Source organism: Blennius ocellaris (assembly GCF_963422515.1).
Source record: "Blennius ocellaris genome assembly, chromosome: 13".
NCBI classification, from domain to species: domain Eukaryota; kingdom Metazoa; phylum Chordata; class Actinopteri; order Blenniiformes; family Blenniidae; genus Blennius; species Blennius ocellaris.
The window spans coordinates 25,040,768-25,060,068 of NC_137662.1; the positions used below are offsets into that span (position 1 = coordinate 25,040,768).

Consider the following 19,301-nt stretch of genomic DNA (forward strand, 5'->3'; position numbering starts at 1 on the left):
TTGCCGCAGAAGAAGCCGCCGTGTCGCTAGCTTCTCCGGGCTCCGTTCAGAGCTTCAGACCGGACAAAGAGCTCCAGAAGCCGCCCTGCGTGCTCCCCGCCGCAGCGCTCCGCTCTCCGCTCCGTCTGCGGGCCTCCCGACGGCCTCTGCGGGACGAGGATGTACCGCGGTCGGCCTCCGCCGAGAGGCGGCTACCCGCCGCCGTTCGTGGGCCGTCCGCCGCCTCCGAGGCCTTTCCAGGCGCCGGGCTACCGGCACGACCGCGGCCGGCCCAGGCCGCCCTACCGCCCTGGCTTCCACGACCACGGGCCCCCGGACTCCTACCGCCGCTCCCCGCCGCGCAGGAGGTACCCGTCCCCGGGGGCCGGCGGCCACCGGGCCGGGGACTACCGGGCCGGACCTCCGGCCAGAGAGGTGAGGCAGCCCGGGGAGAGCCGCTCTGTCTGGAGGGACTGTGGTGCTTCATCACACCCGGGCAGTCCTGGTTCACCCGGGTTAGAACCGGGACAGCAATACTGTGCTAATGAACTTTTCTAATGTCTGTAGTGAAATATCTGTTGGTTATGGTAGTTTTGAAGGTAGTTTAATGTGTGACTGTGGTTTAATGTGTAGTTTAATGTGTGACTGTGGTTTAATGTGTAGTTTAATGTGTGACTGTGGTTTAATGTGTAGTTTAATGTGTGACTGTGGTTTAATGTGTAGTTTAATGTGTAGTTGATTGTGTCTCTTTGTGATTTAATGTGTAGTTTAATGTGTAGTTGTGATTTAATGTGTAGTTTAATGTGTCTCTTTGTGATTTAATGCGTAGTTCAATGTGTATTTGTGATTTAATGTGTAGTTTAATGTGTCTCTTTGTGATTTAATGCGTAGAGTAATGTATATGTTTGTGGTTAAACGTATAGTTTAGTGTGTAGTTGTGGTTAAACGTGTAGTTTAATGTGTGTATTTGTGGCTAAACGTGTAGTTTAGTGTGTCATCGTGGTTTAATGTGTAGTTGTGGTTTAATGTGTAGTTGTGATTTAATGTGTAGTTTGTGTAGTTTAATGTGTAGTTGTGATTTATTGTGTAGTTTAATGTGTAGTTTAGTGTCTCTTTGGGATTTATTGTGTAGTTTAATGTGTCTCTTTGTGATTTAGTGTCATTTAATGTGTAGTTTATTGAGTAGTTCAATGTGTAGTTTAATGTGTCTCTTTGTGATTAAAAGTGTAGTTTAAGGGTTAGCTGTGGTTTAATGTGTAGTTTAACGTGTAGTTGTGGTTTAATGTGTAATTTAATGTGTCTCTTTGTGATTTAAAGTGTAGTTTAAGGGTTAGGTGTGGTTTAATGTGTAGTTTAACGCGTAGTTGTGATTTAACATGTAGTTGTGGTTTAATGTGTAGTTTAACATGTAGTTGTGGTTTAATGTGTAGTTTAATATGTAGTTTAACGTGTAGTTGTGATTTAACATGTAGTTGTGGTTTAAAGTGTAGTTTAACATGTAGTTGTGGTTTAATGTGTAGTTTAATATGTAGTTTAACGTGTAGTTGTGGTTTAACGTGTAGTTGTGGTTTAATGTGTAGTTGTGGTTTAATGTATAGTTTAACGTGTAGTTGTGGTTTAATGTGTAGTTTAATATGTAGTTTAACGTGTAGTTGTGATTTAACATGTAATTGTGGTTTAATGTGTAGTTTAACGTGTAGTTGTGGTTCACATGACGAAGGTTCTCCAGTTGGATTAAATCTCATCCAGGTTATTTCACTTCCAATCCCATATCTGAATTTGTATTTCTGCTGAAACAGAGATTGTTCCGACACCAGAGCTGATTATTATTATTGTTGATTCAACATGAGGCAGTAATACACTGGTCTCTACACTGAAGTAATAAATGTAGGAATGTTTACATGTTTTCTGAGATTTGAGTTTAGAAAACGTCTTTTCCTTCACAGAGGTCGCCCTCGCCTCGCAGCGCCATTCCCATCGACCACAACCTGGTCATCACCGTCGGCAACGAGCTGACCGGCCCGTCAGGCCCCGCCCCTTCACGTCACCTGGACAGGTAAACACAAGTGTCACCCCGTCACAGTAACACTGTCATAGTAGCATCACCTGTCAGCAACACGAGGCGTGTTGTTACCATGTATGCTTAATTGGAGGCGTGTCGTTACCATGTATGGTTAATTGGAGGCGTGTTGTTACCATGTATGCTTAATTGGAGGCGTGTCGTTACCATGTATGGTTAATTGGAGGCGTGTTGTTACATGTATGGTTAATTGGAGGCGTGTCGTTACCATGTATGGTTAATTGGAGGCGTGTCGTTACCATGTATGGTTAATTGGAGGCGTGTCGTTACCATGTATGGTTAATTGGAGGCATGTCGTTACCATGTATGGTTAATTGGAGGCGTGTTGTTACATGTATGGTTAATTGGAGGCGTGTCGTTACCATGTATGGTTAATTGGAGGCGTGTTGTTACCATGTATGGTTAATTGGAGGCGTGTTGTTACCATGTATGGTTAATTGGAGGCGTGTTGTTACATGTATGGTTAATTGGAGGCGTGTTGTTACCATGTATGGTTAATTGGAGGCGTGTTGTTACCATTTATGCTTAATTGGCGGCGTGTTGTTACTGTATATGGTTAATTGGCGGAGTGTTATGTATGGTTAATTGGAGGCGTGTTGTTACCATGTATGGTTAATTGGAGGCGTGTTGTTACCATGTATGGTTAATTGGAGGCGTGTCGTTACCATGTATGGTTAATTGGCGGCGTGTTGTTACCGTATATGGTTAATTGGCGGCGTGTTGTTACCGTATATGGTTAATTGGCGGCGTGTTGTTACCGTATATGGTTAATTGGAGGCGGGTTGTTACCTTGTATGGTTAATTGGAGGCGTGTCGTTACCATGTATGGTTAATTGGAGGCGTGTTGTTACCTTGTATGGTTAATTGGCGGCGTGTTGTTACCTTGTATGGTTAATTGGAGGCATGTTGTTACATGTATGCTTAATTGGAGGCGTGTTGTTACATGTATGGTCAATTGGAGGCGTGTTGTTACATGTATGGTTAATTGGAGGCGTGTTGTTACATGTATGCTTAATTGGAGGCGTGTTGTTACCATGTATGTTTAATTGGAGGCGTGTCGTTGCCATGTATGGTTAATTGGAGGTGTGTCGTTACCATGTATGGTTAATTGGCGGCGTGTTGTTACCATGTATGGCTAATTGGAGGCATGTTGTTACCCTGTATGGTCAATTGGAGGCGTGTTGTTACCATGTATGGTTAATTAGAGGCGTGTTGTTACCATATATGGTTAATTGGAGGCGTGTTGTGACCTCATCGTCCCTGGTCAGTGTTTCCACCGCAGCCTGTGACTGAATGTTCGGTCATTACAGAGACTACCCTCCCCGACCGGAGTACGAGCGCGGCCGCAGCCGGGGCCGCAGCCGGGGGCGGAGTCACAGCCGCAGTCCGGACCGGAGCCGGGCCAAGAGCCGGGGGCGGAGCAAAAGCCGGCCCCGCAGCCGCAGCTACAGTCCGGACCGCAGCCGTGCTAAGAGTCGGGGGCGGAGTCACAGTCGCAGTCCGGACCGCAGCAGAGCCAAGAGCCGGGGGCGGAGCAAGAGTCGCCCTCGCAGCAGGTCCAGATCCAGAGGAATGAGCCGGGGGAGGAGCTGCGGGCGCAGTAAGAGCCGGCCGAGGAGCCGGAGCCGGAGCCGGAGTCGGAGCCGGAGCCGGAGCCGGGGGCGCGGTCGCAGCAGGAGCAGCAGCTCCGGTTCCAGCGGCTCCAGCGACGGCGCCGACCCCAAGAAGTCCCGCAAAGGGTTCCGCGAGCTGGAGAAGGCCCGGCGGCAGAAGGAGCTGGAGGAGATGCTGAGTCTCCCCACCAAGTCCATCCTGAAGAAACGCAACAACTCCGAGGACTCGCCCTCCGTCCAGGTAGGACCGGACTCCTCGAGTCCAGCGTCGCTCAGATTGTCATAAAGCAGGGCGCCACACTGTCTCAGCCTGCGAGCGACTTTATAAAACCACCAAGTCACAGTGACCTACCCACGACAAAAATGCTAAACATATATTTATTTTCAAATATATTGAGGATTCTTTATACGTACAATGTATAATGATGTACCTTGCAATATTGTGCAACACGACATAATTAACTATGAACATTTTTTGTAATTACCTGAGTTTACTTTGATGTTACTTTGATCTTTGGTATGGCGACGGTCGACTGGCAGACGAGACAAACGCACTTCGAAAATGACATCATGAAAAAAAAGTCCACCTCTCATTCCTCGTGAAAGTGACTCGTCTTCGTCTTCTCACTTGGTTGGGCTTCAAATTAGCGGTAACTCGCTGACTAGCTTCTTCGCCTCGCCACACTTAGCATCGTTATTTGCGCGGTGACCTGAAGGTCAGAAGAATTCAGCCGTCATCTGACGCTGCGTTCGATCGTACTCGTAATTCGGAAAGGTAAATCAGTTTCATTTCACCAGCGTCTGTTTTTTTTTTCTACCGTCATGCGATCTACTATTACGACCTTTACGATCGACCGGTAGATCGCGATCGCCGTATTGAAGCGCCCCTGTCATGTTCCCGTTCCAGAGCTCCGACTCGCCCCGAGGCCTCGACGGCTCCAACGTGTCCCGCATGGCCGACCAGCTGCTGCAGGCCGTCAAGGGCATGGAGCCCCACATGGTGGCGTCCTTGCTGTCCGAGCTGGGCTCGGACCCCCAGATGGCCCACAACCCCGACATCAAGGAGATCCTGGGCCTGCTGGGGGGGGCGGCGGCGGCGCCGGGGGAGCCCGTCCAGGCCAAGGTGGAGAACGACATCGACGACGAGGAGAAGTTCCTGTACGGGGACTCCGAGGAACCCAAGCCCAGCGCGGCGCCGGAGTCGGGCCGCCACTTCAGCCTGGACCTGTACTCGGACGTGACGGAGGACACGCTGTACGGCGAGCACCTGCCGCCGAGGCCCGCCCAGGCGTACGCCCCCCCGCCGGGGCCGTCGGCCTACCACCAGGGTTCCGCCCCCGCCGCCGCGGCTGAACCCGGCCCCCGCTACGTCGCCAGGCCGACGGTCGGCCCCGACCGGGGCGTCGCGGCACAGCCGCCGAACGCCGCCGCCACCGCCGCCGCCGCCTTCCCGCCCGGGGCGGAGCCTCTGGACGAGGGCGAGCACCAGGCGCTGGAGGAGTACGAGAAGATCCAGGACCTGCTGAAGACCATCGGCCTGGACCTGGGCGTGGCGGACATCAGCAAGATGGCCGCCAGGACGAAGGAGCGTCTCCACGGGAACAAGCCGGAGCCCAAGACCCCCACCCGCCGCAGGCGGTACTCCTCCGGGAGCTCGTCGGACAGCCGGCGCCCTCGGGGCCGCAGGAGGCGGAGCCGGAGCGGCGGCGGCTCCAGCAACAGCAGCGCTAGCGGCGGTGGCGGCAGTCGGCGCCGCAGCTGGAGCAGCGAGGACCGCGAGGATCGCAAGAAGCCCGCGGCGCCGCCCAAAGCCCCGAGAGAGCGCCACGTCAAAGAAACCAAGGCCGAGCCGATGGAGTCGAGGCCGCCGCCGCCGCCGGGACCGTCCCAGTCGACGGACCCCGGGAACGCCGCCCCTCTGGCCGGAGTCCCCATCCCGACGTACCCCCCGCCAGGCGTGCACGGCATGATCCCGCCGAACTTCCCACCGCCGCCCTACGGCCAGTACGGGAACTACCTCCCCTACCTGCACCAGCACTGGCCTCCCATCTACCCCCCGCCGGGCATGAGCCTGCCCCCGCCGGCGCCGGACTTCCCCCCGCCTGTGCCTTACAGCAACCTGGTCCAGGAGCCCGGGGTCAAAGGTCAGCGGGAATCAGTGTCCAGGGACAGTTGCTTCATGTCTGATTGGTTGTTTTTTTTTTTGTTTTAAATGTTTGAAGAATTTCGTTCCGTTTCCGATGTTCAGGACCGACGAAGACTCCCGACCAGAAGGCCAAAGTTTCTGAGGCGGAGAACAACGAGAGCCAGAAGCAGAAGGTGACGTCTCCCGATTCTGCTTTCAAAGTCTTTGTGAAGGAGGAACGTAATGCTAGGCTAACGGGACGCTAGGCGTCCCGTTAGCCTAGCATTACGTTCCTCCTTCACAAAGTCTTTGTTAAGGAGGAATGTAATGCTAGGCTAACAAAGTCTTTGTGAAGGAGGAACGTAATGCTAGGCTAACAAAGACTTTGTGAAGGAACAACGTAATGCTAGGCTAACAAAGTCTTTGTGGAGGAAGAACGTAATGCTAGGCTAACAAAGTCTTTGTGAAGGAGGAACGTAATGCTAGGCTAACAAAGACTTTGTGAAGGAGGAACGTAATGCTAGGCTAACAAAGACTCTGAAGGAGGAACGTAATGCTAGGCTAACAAAGTCTTTGTGAAGGAACAACGTAATGCTAGGCTAACAAAGTCTTTGTGAAGGAACAACGTAATGCTAGGCTAACAAAGACTCTGAAGGAGGAACGTAATGCTAGGCTAACAAAGTCTTTGTGAAGGAAGAACGTAATGCTAGGCTAACAAAGACTTTGTGAAGGAAGAACGTAATGCTAGGCTAACAAAGACTTTGTGAAGGAGGAACGTAATGCTAGGCTAACAAAGTCTTTGTGGAGGAAGAACGTAATGCTAGGCTAACAAAGTCTTTGTGAAGGAGGAACGTAATGCTAGGCTAACAAAGACTTTGTGAAGGAACAGCGTAATGCTAGGCTAACAAAGACTTTGTGAAGGAACAACGTAATGCTCGGCTAACAAAGACTCTGTGAAGGAGGAATGTAATGCTAGGCTAACAAAGACTCTGAAGGAGGAACGTAATGCTAGGCTAACAAAGTCTTTGTGAAGGAAGAATGTAATGCTAGGCTAACAAAGTCTTTGTGAAGGAAGAACGTAATGCTAGGCTAACAAAGACTTTGTGAAGGAAGAACGTAATGCTAGGCTAACAAAGACTTTGTGAAGGAGGAACGTAATGCTAGGCTAACAAAGTCTTTGTGGAGGAAGAACGTAATGCTAGGCTAACAAAGTCTTTGTGAAGGAGGAACGTAATGCTAGGCTAACAAAGACTTTGTGAAGGAACAGCGTAATGCTAGGCTAACAAAGACTTTGTGAAGGAGGAATGTAATGCTAGGCTAACAAAGACTCTGAAGGAGGAACGTAATGCTAGGCTAACAAAGTCTTTGTGAAGGAAGAATGTAATGCTAGGCTAACAAAGACTTTGTGGAGGAAGAACGTAATGCTAGGCTAACAAAGACTTTGTGGAGGAAGAACGTAATGCTAGGCTAACAAAGTCTTTGTGAAGGAGGAACGTAATGCTAGGCTAACAAAGACTTTGTGAAGGAACAGCGTAATGCTAGGCTAACAAAGACTTTGTGAAGGAGGAATGTAATGCTAGGCTAACAAAGACTCTGAAGGAGGAACGTAATGCTAGGCTAACAAAGTCTTTGTGAAGGAGGAACGTAATGCTAGGCTAACAAAGACTTTGTGAAGGAACAGCGTAATGCTAGGCTAACAAAGACTTTGTGAAGGAACAACGTAATGCTCGGCTAACAAAGACTCTGAAGGAGGAACGTAATGCTAGGCTAACAAAGTCTTTGTGAAGGAAGAATGTAATGCTAGGCTAACAAAGTCTTTGTGAAGGAGGAACGTAATGCTAGGCTAACAAAGTCTTTGTGAAGGAGGAACGTAATGCTAGGCTAACAAAGACTTTGTGAAGGAGGAACGTAATGCTAGGCTAACAAAGACTTTGTGAAGGAGGAACGTATTGCTAGGCTAACAAAGACTTTGTGAAGGAACAACGTAATGCTAGGCTAACAAAGTCTTTGTGAAGGAGGAACGTAATGCTAGGCTAACAAAGTCTTTGTGAAGGAACAACGTAATGCTAGGCTAACAAAGACTTTGTGAAGGAGGAACGTAATGCTAGGCTAACGGGAGGCTAACTAGGATAAATAGTCTCGCTATCCTGAGTGGAACCGGTGCGTCTTAGGAGGTTCTAGGAAACCAGTCCAGAGTCCAGGTGCTGATGTGTTCTCTGCAGGTTCTGGAGGAGCGGGAGAAGCTGAAGGAGGAGCGGGAGGTCCGGATGAAGAAGAAAGAGTATCTGATCAAAGAGCTGGAGCGGCTGAGGAAGCAGCAGGGTACATAGAGAAGAGTCACTTCCTGTTTTATCGCCGTCGCGGTATCGGGACACCCGGGTGCTGATGGGTGGGCGGGGCTTTCCCCAGGTGAGCTCCTGAGGAAGAAGCGGCGGGAGAAGGACGGCCACAAGGACCCGCTGCTGCAGGAGATCAACCGCCTGCAGGAGGACGTGATGACGCAGATCTCCAGCCTGCGGCGGGAACACGAGGCGGCGGAGAGGAAACGCAGCGAGATCGACAAGGTGGCGCTCATCCTGGGCCTCAGCTCGTCCGACCGGCCGCACAAGGCGCCCGGCCGGCCGGACGTCCCGGACGGCGAGCCGGCGGAGAGGAAGAACAGCCGGGAGGCGGACAGGAGCGTGGAGGAACCGCCGGCGGCTAGCGGCTCCGTCGCCAAGGTAACCGACCGCCGGGTCAGGCTAGCAAGTTTCAACCTGGTTTCCTTCGCCTCGCCTTCACCGCCCCTCGCCTGTTTTCCACGTTTTCAGCCGAGCTTGACGACGCCATCTGATGACAGACTCGTGTTCACAGTCGCGGCTCCGCCCACCCCGGCTCTGGCTCCGCCCCCGTCGGCTCCGGCTCCGCCCCCCGAGCCCTTCGAGTACTACGACGCTGGAAACCACTGGTGCCAGAACTGCAACGTCACGTCTGGTTCCATGTTCGACTATTTCACACACCTGCAGAGCAAATCGCATCGCAAGGTTGGTTCCTCCACCCTCCTGGTTCTCTACCTTGTTTCCTCCTCCACCCTCCTGGTTCTCTACCTTGTTTCCTCCTCCACCCTCCTGGTTCTCTACCTTGTTTCCTCCTCCACCCTCCTGGTTCTCTACCTTGTTTCCTCCTCCACCCTCCTGGTTCTCTACCTTGTTTCCACCTCCACCCTCCTGGTTCTCTACCTTGTTTCCTCCTCCACCCTCCTGGTTCTCTACCTTGTTTCCTCCTCCACCCTCCTGGTTCTCTACCTTGTTTCCTCCACCCTCCTGGTTCTCTACCTTGTTTCCTCCACCCTCCTGGTTCTCTACCTTGTTTCCTCCTCCACCCTCCTGGTTCTCTACCTTGTTTCCTCCACCCTCCTGGTTCTCTACCTTGTTTCCTCCACCCTCCTGGTTCTCTACCTTGTTTCCACCTCCACCCTCCTGGTTCTCTACCTTGTTTCCACCTCCACCCTCCTGGTTCTCCACCTTGTTTCCTCCACCCTCCTGGTTCTCTACCTTGTTTCCTCCACCCTCCTGGTTCTCCACCTTGTTTCCACCTCCACCCTCCTGGTTCTCCACCTTGTTTCCTCCACCCTGACGCTCAGTTTCCTTCTGGTCAGACTCTGGACCCGTACCACCGGCCCTGGACCTCGGAGCAGACCAAGACCCTGAAGGAGGCGTCAGACCAGGAGAAGCTGACCAAGCCAGCCAAAGGTACTGGAGCACCTCCTCCTCCACACCTCCTCCTCCACACCTCCTCCTCCACACCTCCTCCTCCACACCTCCTCCTCTACACCTCCTCCTCCACACCTCCTCCTCTACACCTCCTCCTCCACATCTCCTCCTCTACACCTCCTCCTCCACACCTCCTCCTCTGCACCTCCTCCTCCACACCTCCTTCTTCACATCACCTCTACACCTCCTCCTCCACATCTCCTCCTCTGCACCTCCTCCTCCACACCTCCTCCTCCACATCTCCTCCTCTACACCTCCTCCTCCACACCTCCTCCTCTGCACCTCCTCCTCCACACCTCCTCCTTCACATCACCTCTACACCTCCTCCTCCACATCTCCTCCTCTACACCTCCTCCTCCACATCTCCTCCTCTACACCTCCTCCACCTCTACACCTCCTCCTCTACACCTCCTCCTTCACACCACCTCTACACCTCCTCCACATCTCCACCTCTACATCTCCTCCTCCACACCTCATCCACACCTCCTCCTCTACACCTCCTCCTTCACACCACCTCTACACCTCCTCCTTCACACCACCTCTACACCTCCTCCACATCTCCACGTCTACTCCTCCTCCACCTCTGCACCTCCTCCTTCACACCACCTCTACACCTCCTCCACACCTCCACCTCTACATCTCCTCCTTCACACCACCTCTACACCTCCTCCACATCTCCACGTCTACATCTCCTCCTCCTCCACACCTCCACCTCTACATCTCCTTCACACCACCTCTACACCTCCTCCACATCTCCACGTCTACACCTCCTCCACCTCCACACCTCCTCCACACCTCCTCCTCCTCACCGCTCGTCGTCTTGTCTGCAGGTTCAGAGTTTCTCCTTCCTGTCAGAGGTTTCTTCTGCCTGCTGTGCCGCCAGTTTTATGGAGACGCCATCTGTGCGGAGGATCACGTGACCTCACACGCTCACAATGACAAATATAAGGTGAGTCACGCCGCCACAGAACTTTGCCGGTGAAATGTAAAGTGACAGACGTCAGTGTGGTTCATCTCCACCTCCTGCTACCATCTTGTATCAAAGTACTGTGTCAGTGACAGTGATGGAGAAGTTTTTGAAAACCAGGATCTCAGCTCTTCATCCATCAGGTCCAGGTTTCACACTGAGGGAGGCACTATTAAAAAAAGTCCTTACTTTCTGGATTTACTGGATTCCTGTTGATAAAACTTTGATGAGAAAGACTTTGATGTCTTTGATGAGAAAGACTTTATATTGTTAATAGAGGCTACACAGTTTAGCATTTTAACATTTTCAGGTGGAGGTGTGCCTCCAGAGTTTTACAAAGACAAAAGTGTGTCTCGGCTCAAAAAGGTAGAAAAACACTGATCTAGAGTCTAGAAGCTTCGAGGTTCCAGACAGAAACTGGACGGATCCTTTCGTCGTGAGAAATGATCCAAACCACCTCGTCCTGCTCAGGTTCTCCGTCTTGTCGCTCACGTGTTTTGTCGGTTCTCCTCCAGAAACGGATGTACGAGAACCCGCTGTACGAGCAGAGGAGGAACCTGGACCGCCAGGCCGGACTGTCGTCGGACGCCAGCGGGAAGAAACGCAAGCGTGACGAGGAGGAGAAGGGCGGCAAAGACGAGGAGAAGTCCAAACACAAGAAGGAGAAAAAGGACAAGAAGAAGGAGGAAGATGAGAAGTCCAAGGGGAAGGAGGGCGAGGAGGAAGAGGAGGAGGAGGAGGAGCAGGAGAAGGTCCTCCGACAGAACAAGAAGCAGGAGAACTTCAAAGGTACGAAGGCTCCGGAGGAGGAGGGCCCCTTCTACGGCAAGAAGAACGGGGACGACAAGTACAAGTACAGCAAGAAGGAGGACAAGTACCGGTACGGCCAGGAGCACGAGGACCGGGCCGACCGGTACCGGCACAACCGGGAGGACGACTACCGGTACCGGTACCGGAAGGACGAGGAGGACAAGTACCGGTACAGTAAATACCTCGAGTCCAGATCCAAATACGAGAAGGAGCGAGACGAAGGGAAAGTCAAGGTGGAGGAGGACCAGAAGAGGTCCGTCAAACCGGCGGCCAAACCAGAGGCCAGCAAACCTGAACCGGCACCCCCGAAACCCTACGACCCCCCCAAGATCTTCTGCGGCCCCAGTCCGGCCATGAGGGCCAAGCTGCGCAAGCAGAGCCTGGAGGCGGGGAGGCCGGCGCCGGCGGCCGCCTCCTTCGGGAAGTTCATGTGGAGGAAGAAGGAGACGGTTCTGGAGAAGGAGGCGCGGAAGGTGGCCGCCGAGTTCATCAAGGACGAGGAGGCGGCCGCCAAGGAGGCGCCGCCCTCCACCGAAGACTCCTTCGCCAAGTCCATGGCCGTGGCCAAGGAGATAGCCCAGAAGCTGGTGGGGCAGCAGGGGGGGACGCGTCCCTGGGTCTCTGGCGCCGCCAACCGTGGACAGGTCCGACCAAACCTCCCCAGACCGGCCGGAGCCCCGAACAAGCCCACCACCACGGGGGGGCTCGCTTCCCTGAACGCCTCTGCCTCCGTCACACCTCAGACCTCCGGCGTCCCCGGGGCCCCTCCGCTGGGGGGCGTGACGCCTCCCGACGTGGTCTCGAATCCTCCGGTCTTCCCGGCGGTTGGTAATCCAGAGACATTCCGCCTGATGCCGCCGCCGCCGATGCCCAGGTTTCCCAAAGCCGCCCCGGCCCAGAAGACGCCTGAACCAGAGGCCACCTTGACCAAAAGCCCTCTGCAGGTGTTTGGACCACAACCTTGTCCTCCGGTTGCTGGACCGGCGCCACCCGAGGCCAAGCTTCTGACCCCCAGAACCGCTCCGGCCCCCCCCGTCAAGGCCGAGCCGCCGCCCACACAGGAGACCATGATCAGGATTGTGTCGGACGTGGCGGCTCCGGGGGTCCCGGAGGACGAGCAGACCCGCACGGTGTTCGTGAAGCCCCCGCCGTTCATGAAGAAAAGTGACGGACCTCACAAGTTTGAAAAGTCCAAGTCCAACATGGCAGCAGCAAAAGCTCAGGACTTACTGGGGGTCTTCTACCGGAGCATCGGTCAGTCTGCCGCCCCGGTCACCAGGCCGCCCCCAGACCCTACCACGGACAAGAGCCATGCTCTGCCAGACCCCCAACCAAAGCCCCAACCAAAGCCTGAATCATGTCCACAAACCAAGTCCCACCCGGAACCCCAACCACAGTGTGAACCAAAACCCCACCCAGAGACTAAACCAGAGTCTCTACCGCGACTCGAGTCACAGCCCCACCCAGAACCTAAGTCAGAACCCAAACCAGAGTCTCTACCCCGACCCGAGTCACAGCCCCAGTCAGAACCCAAACCAGAGTCTCTACCCAGGCCTGAGTCACAAACCCACCCAGAACCCAAACCAGAGTCTCTACCCCACCCAGAACCTAAGCCAGAACCCAAACCAGAGTCTCTACCCAGGCCTGAGTCACAAACCTACCCAGAACCCAAACCAGAGTCTCTACCCCACCCAGAACCTAAGCCAGAACCCAAACCAGAGTCTCTACCCAGGCCTGAATTACAACCCCGATCCCAGTCCGACCAGGAGCCTCACACCCTACCCCAAACAGAGATCCACATGGAGACTCCACATGGAGACTGGAATGGCCCCCCCACAAGCCCCCTGACTCCGACAGACGTCGACTTCCACATTTCTTCGGTCTGGTCGCTGCACGCTCTGGTGGATTCGGCCGAGAAGACTCCAGACCACCTGGACCAGTTCACGCCTCTCCAGGGTAAGGTTCAGGGCAGTCCTCTAGACCGGGCCTCCAGTCCTCAGCCCGAGTCCCTGACTGAGTCCCTGACTGAGTCCCTGCCCACATCGGCTCCTCAAGTCCAAACTGAGCTGCACCTTGAGCCTGAACCGGATCATCTGGAGACAACTCCGGAACATGAACCCAGGCCGGGTCCTAAAACCAGAGCCAAGAGAACCCCTCCTGCCCCCCGCCCCACCCGACAGACCAGATCCCAAACCAGATACCAGACCCGGCAGCAGCGGCAACAGCAGCATCAGTGCCCGTCGGAACCGGAACCGGAACCAGAACCAGAACCTGAGTCGGTTTCAGAGGACTTGGACACGTCGGACCCGGGCTCAGAGTACCAGCTGGAGCTGGTTCCGGTTCCGGTTCCGGTTCCGGTTCCGCTCAGCGAGGAGACGGACATGATGCAGATCGGGGCTCAGAGTCTGGGCCTCCCCGAGGACATGACCTCCCTGAACTTTGAGTACACTTTTAACTTTGAGTAGTTTTCTTGTTTTTGGACTCTTTAATGAGTCCGTCATGTGCTGACCCCCCCCCACCCCCCCACGGAGTCGCAGGCAGCTCAACAAGACGACTCCAGACTCCAGACCCACCCCCCCCCCCCCCTCGTCTCAGTCAAACGTAGGATGTTCAGTTTGAGTTCCCCTTCAGACCTTGCAGATTCCTGGATGAACCGTTTCCTCTGTTGATTTTTGGTTAATAAATTCAGTTTTCAATCAGAAGGTCAAAGGTCGTGCTCGGGAGTTCCTGTCGTTTGTTCCTGGACGACGCGTCGTCTTTCGTTCAGCATTTCCCGAAAGGTTCGTCTCGTCTCAGAACCTCGGGGTCCGAACCAGCCTCCTTCGGGGGCCGATTGATTAGCGGCTAGCCGCGGAGATACCGGGAAAGTGGCGCCGTCTCCATGGCGACCAGCAGGCGTGTGAGGGAATAATTCCTTGTCACGTTGTTATTGTGTCACTTCCTGTTTGCAGGTGGTTCTGTTAACGTCCTCCAGACGTTCTCTCCAGTTTAGAACCCAGTTCACATGACGAAGGTACAGTTACATTACTTTTAGTTACGTTACATTCAGTTCGTCATGAGACACGGGAGGTGAATAGACACGCTCATCATCGTGACCCTGGTCCCTCCTGGTCCAGACGCTGATGGTTCTCTGGTGTCGGATCACTTCCTGGTCTCCTTTGATGTTCTTTAACTGGCTTTACCAAGAACGTCTGTCAGACGAGCCAAAGTCCAGGAAATAATCCCTCAATGTTGACTTCACTTCCCTCTGCTGTCTTAGCATTAGCATTAGCTCCGCGGGAGGTCCAACATTTAAAGTCCCAGTGAAATGTAAAACACTACTTTGCAAAAAAAACAATAGTTGGGGTTCTACTTGTAAGGTTCCTCCGACTCTGCCCCTCCACTGTTGTCGCATAACAAAGTTATTTGAATTTTGAATCTCCAGCCGAGGAAATCGGGGGAATCCTTCTCCTTGGTGGGCGGAGCCTATGTGTGACATCACGAGTTGTGCAGATCTCGATCTGTTGTGTTTATATCGGCTTGTTTCCTCTTAAATATCAAAGTTTTTACAGTGTTTTGAAGTTATAGTCTGCGTTTTATGAGCCTTGATGAAAGATTGAGCCTGGAAGAGACCGAGAGAGGAGGAAAGGTGGCGGGAGCGGCTAGCCATTAGCTCGTGTGGCTAGCGGCTAACCACTAGCTCGGGTGGCTAGTAGACGATCAAGTAACACCTGGACTCATCTTCAGTGATTCAGTCTTCTAGCTCTTGGACATGTTGGATCCAGGAAGCCGGTCGTTCTGCCAAAAGTCAGGAGCCTCAAAGCCTCAAAGGTGAAAAGTGGCGGCTGCTGAGGCGAGGAGACGAGGACGAATGGAGGACGAAGCGTCTTCTGCTTCCTCAAACATGTTCCAGACGGGGTCACCGATGGCAGAACCACCTTCTGTGTCTTCTTCATCAATCACTGGGTTTGAAATGACCATGATGATGAAATATGGTTCAATTCAGCCTCTTCGTGGTCAAAACTCTGATCCTCCATAATGTAAACACAACTTGGGCGTGTGCACAACTCGTGATGTCACTCTGTTATTGTCAGAAGCTCCGCCCAGCAGAGGAAATACCAACGTTTATCGGCTATTTTCTCTCAGATTGTCGTGTTTTAACATTTGACCTTCAGCCAGTTAGCAGGAAAACGTTCTAGAAGAGACACCAGAGTGTTTTGGAGGTGGAACCTTCATTTCACTGGGACTTTAAAGGAATGGTATCGTACAACTTTCCAACACGTTCACATGGTTCCTATTGCTGCATAAACATTAGTCCAGCTTGTTGTTGGTTTCCAGCCAGTTGAATATTGATCATTCAGTCTGCTGGTTCCAAGGAGCTGGACTGGCTCCGCCCACATGCCCATAAGAGGAAGCGCGTCAGGCCATGTGCTTTTGTTTACATTCCATCTGACAATAAGTTCAACCAAACCGACGTGAGCCGGAAGGAGAAGCTCCTGAAGAAGTTGTGACGTTTCAGTATTAAATATCAGTTGTTTGAACAAGTTCCGAATCAAGATCCAACATTTCCCTTTCTGCAGTTCACTTTTGGTCCAGCAGGGGGCGGCAGAGCTCCTCTACAGTGTGTGTGTGTGTGTTCCTGTTGTTTGTGTGAACCCAGAGTCAGTAACGTGGAGCCGCTCACTGTTTGAAAAGGTTTTTATTTCTGCCTTCAGAACGTTTGTTTCACTACGACTTCACATTGTGACGTATGTACAGCGAGCTAGCGGGCTAGCGGCTAACGGCGGCGCCGCCGCCAGGCCGACACAGAAACTATCGGCAGGGTTTTGTTCTCCAGCGGAACGAAATAAATTAACTTTCCTGCTCTGACATGTCTAAAATTAAATTAAAAAAAGCGGCGCGCAGGCGAGTCTGGCCCCGCCCCCTTTATGGCTTCTCAAACTTTTATTTACAAACTTGGACGCAGACGAGGAGCTGGAAGCTGCAGGACATCGGACAGCGAGCAGAAACAAGACGAGCTGAGGAGGGGAACGTCTGGACAGCAGAACGGAGGACGGTCCTGGTCCAGGTCCCGGTCCAGGTCCTGGTCCTGGTCCCGGTCCCAGATCCAGACTAATCTGACTTCACTGTGACAGGATCCAACTGGACCTCCTCCTGCTCAGCACTGAAGGAATGACTCAGCATTTTGGAAATGACTCAGCAGATCTAAAGCGACTCAGCATTTTCCGGGACGACTCGGCATTTCTGGAACGACTCGGCAGCTCTAAAGCGACTCAGCATTTTCTGGAACGACTCGGCCGATCTTGAGCGTCGCGTCTTTGCATGTTTAGAATGGAAACGCTTTGTTGACGCTGCGTCGGCCGAACCGACCAATCAGAGCGCGGGAGATTTCAGACGGGTTCCAACTAGTTTTTACAGCAAAAGGAGAAAAAAAGTGCCATTTTGAGGCTCCTTAGCAACAAAACCAGTGTAAAAGTGTTTCGTTTTAAAAACTGAACTTTTATACGTTCCACCAAATCAATTCTTCAAAATTAGAGTTCGATGTCGTGTGGCTGAACGACAGTTTTACTCATGTTTTAAATTTTACTCTGAATTTGTAGGATTTAACTACAAAAAAAAAAGTTTCTTACTCAATAAATAAAATGTTGAAACAGAAAAACAAAAACAAAAAACAAATTTGATTGACGTGAAAAATGAAAACGGGATGAATTTAAAAAGTTAAAACTAGTAAAAATAAAACTGAAACTTCGTTTCAGCAGTTTGTCACTAATGAGCCTCCGTACCACAAAACACACACACACACACACACACACACACACACACACACACACACACACACACACACACACACACACACACACACCGTGTTCCTGAAGTACCCACAGGCTCCGCCCGTCCCTGAAATGATTCTGTCGCGAGGCGCGGCCGCTGATTGGACGAGAGCCGACGTGAAGGCGGAGCTCTCTCGCTTCCGTCTCGCACCGCCACCCGAACGCCCCGGCTCCGAGGGGAGGACCTCCCCCAACCAATCGGGAGGCTCGAAACCAAAGTCTCAGCCAATCGAGATGAGAACAAAAAGGTCAGAAGGAGGATGTTTCCCATGATGCTCTCTGTGCGTCTCCGCCGCCCAGTCCCGTTTACGGCGTCTCGTCCACGCTATTGTTCCGTTTCTGAGGCTCCGCCTTCTTAGGCCCCGCCCTCTGAGACTCCGCCCTCTGACCGCCGCTGTTCTTCTGGCCGCCGTCGCTCCTGGAGGACGAGGTCGTGACCTTCAGGCTCTTGCTGCCCCGGGTCTTGTCCTTGGCGGCGGCGGTGGCGTCCTGCGGCAGCGCCGGGCTGGAGTGCGCCCTCTGCAGGCCGCCGTCGTCAAACAGCCGCGACTCGAAGGCGGCGAGGTCGTCCAGGCCGCTGGCTAGCTTCGCCCGCAGCAGCATGGCGTACGTCCCGTACCGCGTTTTCTGTTGGACGAGAGGACGGTGCGTTCACTGACTGCAGGTTGATCAAGTTAAACCTGGACTCCCTTGCGTCTCTGCAGTTCCCCAGACGGCCCAGCAGGGGGCAGCACAGCACCTCCTGCTCTCCTCACCTCGAACTCCAGGTACTCCCTCCGCAGCTTGTGCTCCTCCTGCTCGCGACCTTTGACCTTCCTGTCCGGCGACACGGCGGCCAGCTCCGCTAGCTCCGAGGACACGGTCCTGAAACGGTTCTCATGGGATTTGACCTGCTCGTCCTGTGGACACACACACACACACACACACACACACACACACACACACACACACACACACACACACACACACACACACACACACACACACACACACACACACACACACACACACACACACACACACACACACACACACACACACACACACACACATAGGATAACTGAGAATTGGAGGAGTTATAGAGGAAGAGGAGAGGACAGGTGGAGGAGGAGAGGACAGGTGGAGGAGAGGACAGGTGGAGGAGGAGAGGACAGGTGGAGGAGGAGAAGAGGAGGAGAGGACGGGTGGAGGACCTGGGACAGCTTGGTGTTGGACCCCGGTAGAAGCGGGCGGCTGAACCTCTTCTGAGAACCGATGGCCGCCGGGAACGGAGGAGCGGAGAACATGGCCGCCACCACGTTGATACGAGTGATCCAGGAGTGCATCTGCTCCGGGTTCCTGTGGGGGACCGAGACACCGTCACACCGAGACACCGTCACCCAGAGAGACCGTCACACCGAGACACCGTCACCCAGAGACACCGTCACACCGAGACACCGTCACACCGAGACACCGTCACACCGAGAGACCGTCACACCGAGACACCGTCACCCAGAGACACCGTCACACCAAGACACGTCACACCGAGACACCGTCACCCAGAGACACCGTCACACCGAGACACCGTCACCCAGAGACACCGTCACACCAAGACACGTCACACCGAGACACCGTCACCCAGAGACACCGTCACACCGAGACACCGTCACCCAGAGACACCGTCACACCGAGACACCGTCACACCGAGACACCGTCACACCAAGACACGTCACACCGAGACACCGTCACACCGAGACACCGTCACCCAGAGACACCGTCACACCATCACCCAGAGACACCGTCACCCAGAGACACCGAGACACCGTCACACCATCACCCAGAGACACCGTCACCCAGAGACATCGAGACACCGAGACACTGTCACCCAGAGTGTTGAGTCAGTCAGGTGTTGAGTCAGTCAGGTGTTGAGTCAGGTGTTGGGCCAGGTGTTCAGTCAGGTGTTGAGTCAGGTGTTGGGTCAGGTGTTCAGTCAGGTGTTGAGTCAGGTGTTGAGTCAGTCAGGTGTTGAGTCAGGTGTTGAGTCAGTCAGGTGTTGAGTCAGGTGTTGAGTCAGTCAGGTGTTGAGTCAGGTGTTGAGTCAGTCAGGTGTTGAGTCAGGTGTTGGGTCAGGTGTTCAGTCAGGTGTTGAGTCAGGTGTTGAGTCAGTCAGGTGTTGAGTCAGGTGT

The 19,301-nt window shown here is 53.3% G+C and overlaps 2 protein-coding genes across 2 annotated transcripts in view; one reads left to right on the plus strand and one right to left on the minus strand.

Moving 5' to 3' along the window:
• Positions 1–10: 10 nt before the first annotated feature.
• znf318 (zinc finger protein 318) lies at positions 11–13,970 on the plus strand. The gene is made up of 11 exons (XM_080508119.1): positions 11–414; positions 1,926–2,035; positions 3,370–3,913; positions 4,580–5,816; positions 5,921–5,991; positions 8,020–8,119; positions 8,207–8,517; positions 8,608–8,820; positions 9,435–9,528; positions 10,380–10,498; positions 11,032–13,970. Exons 1-11 carry the CDS (start codon positions 160–162, stop codon positions 13,789–13,791), a joined length of 5,814 nt encoding a protein of 1,937 aa, XP_080364245.1. The 5' UTR covers positions 11–159; the 3' UTR covers positions 13,792–13,970.
• Positions 13,971–15,985: 2,015 nt separating this feature from the next.
• Positions 15,986–19,301, minus strand: part of LOC308138181 (PH and SEC7 domain-containing protein 1-like) — a 16,842-nt gene continuing 13,526 nt past the window's right edge. Inside the window, exons 13-15 of the mRNA XM_080507193.1 lie at positions 18,330–18,474; positions 17,892–18,035; positions 15,986–17,763 (exon numbers count right to left, since the gene is read on the minus strand). Of these exons, the coding sequence (XP_080363319.1) occupies positions 17,443–17,763; positions 17,892–18,035; positions 18,330–18,474 (610 nt within the window). The 3' untranslated portion in view covers positions 15,986–17,442. The remainder of the gene's footprint in view (positions 17,764–17,891; positions 18,036–18,329; positions 18,475–19,301) is intronic.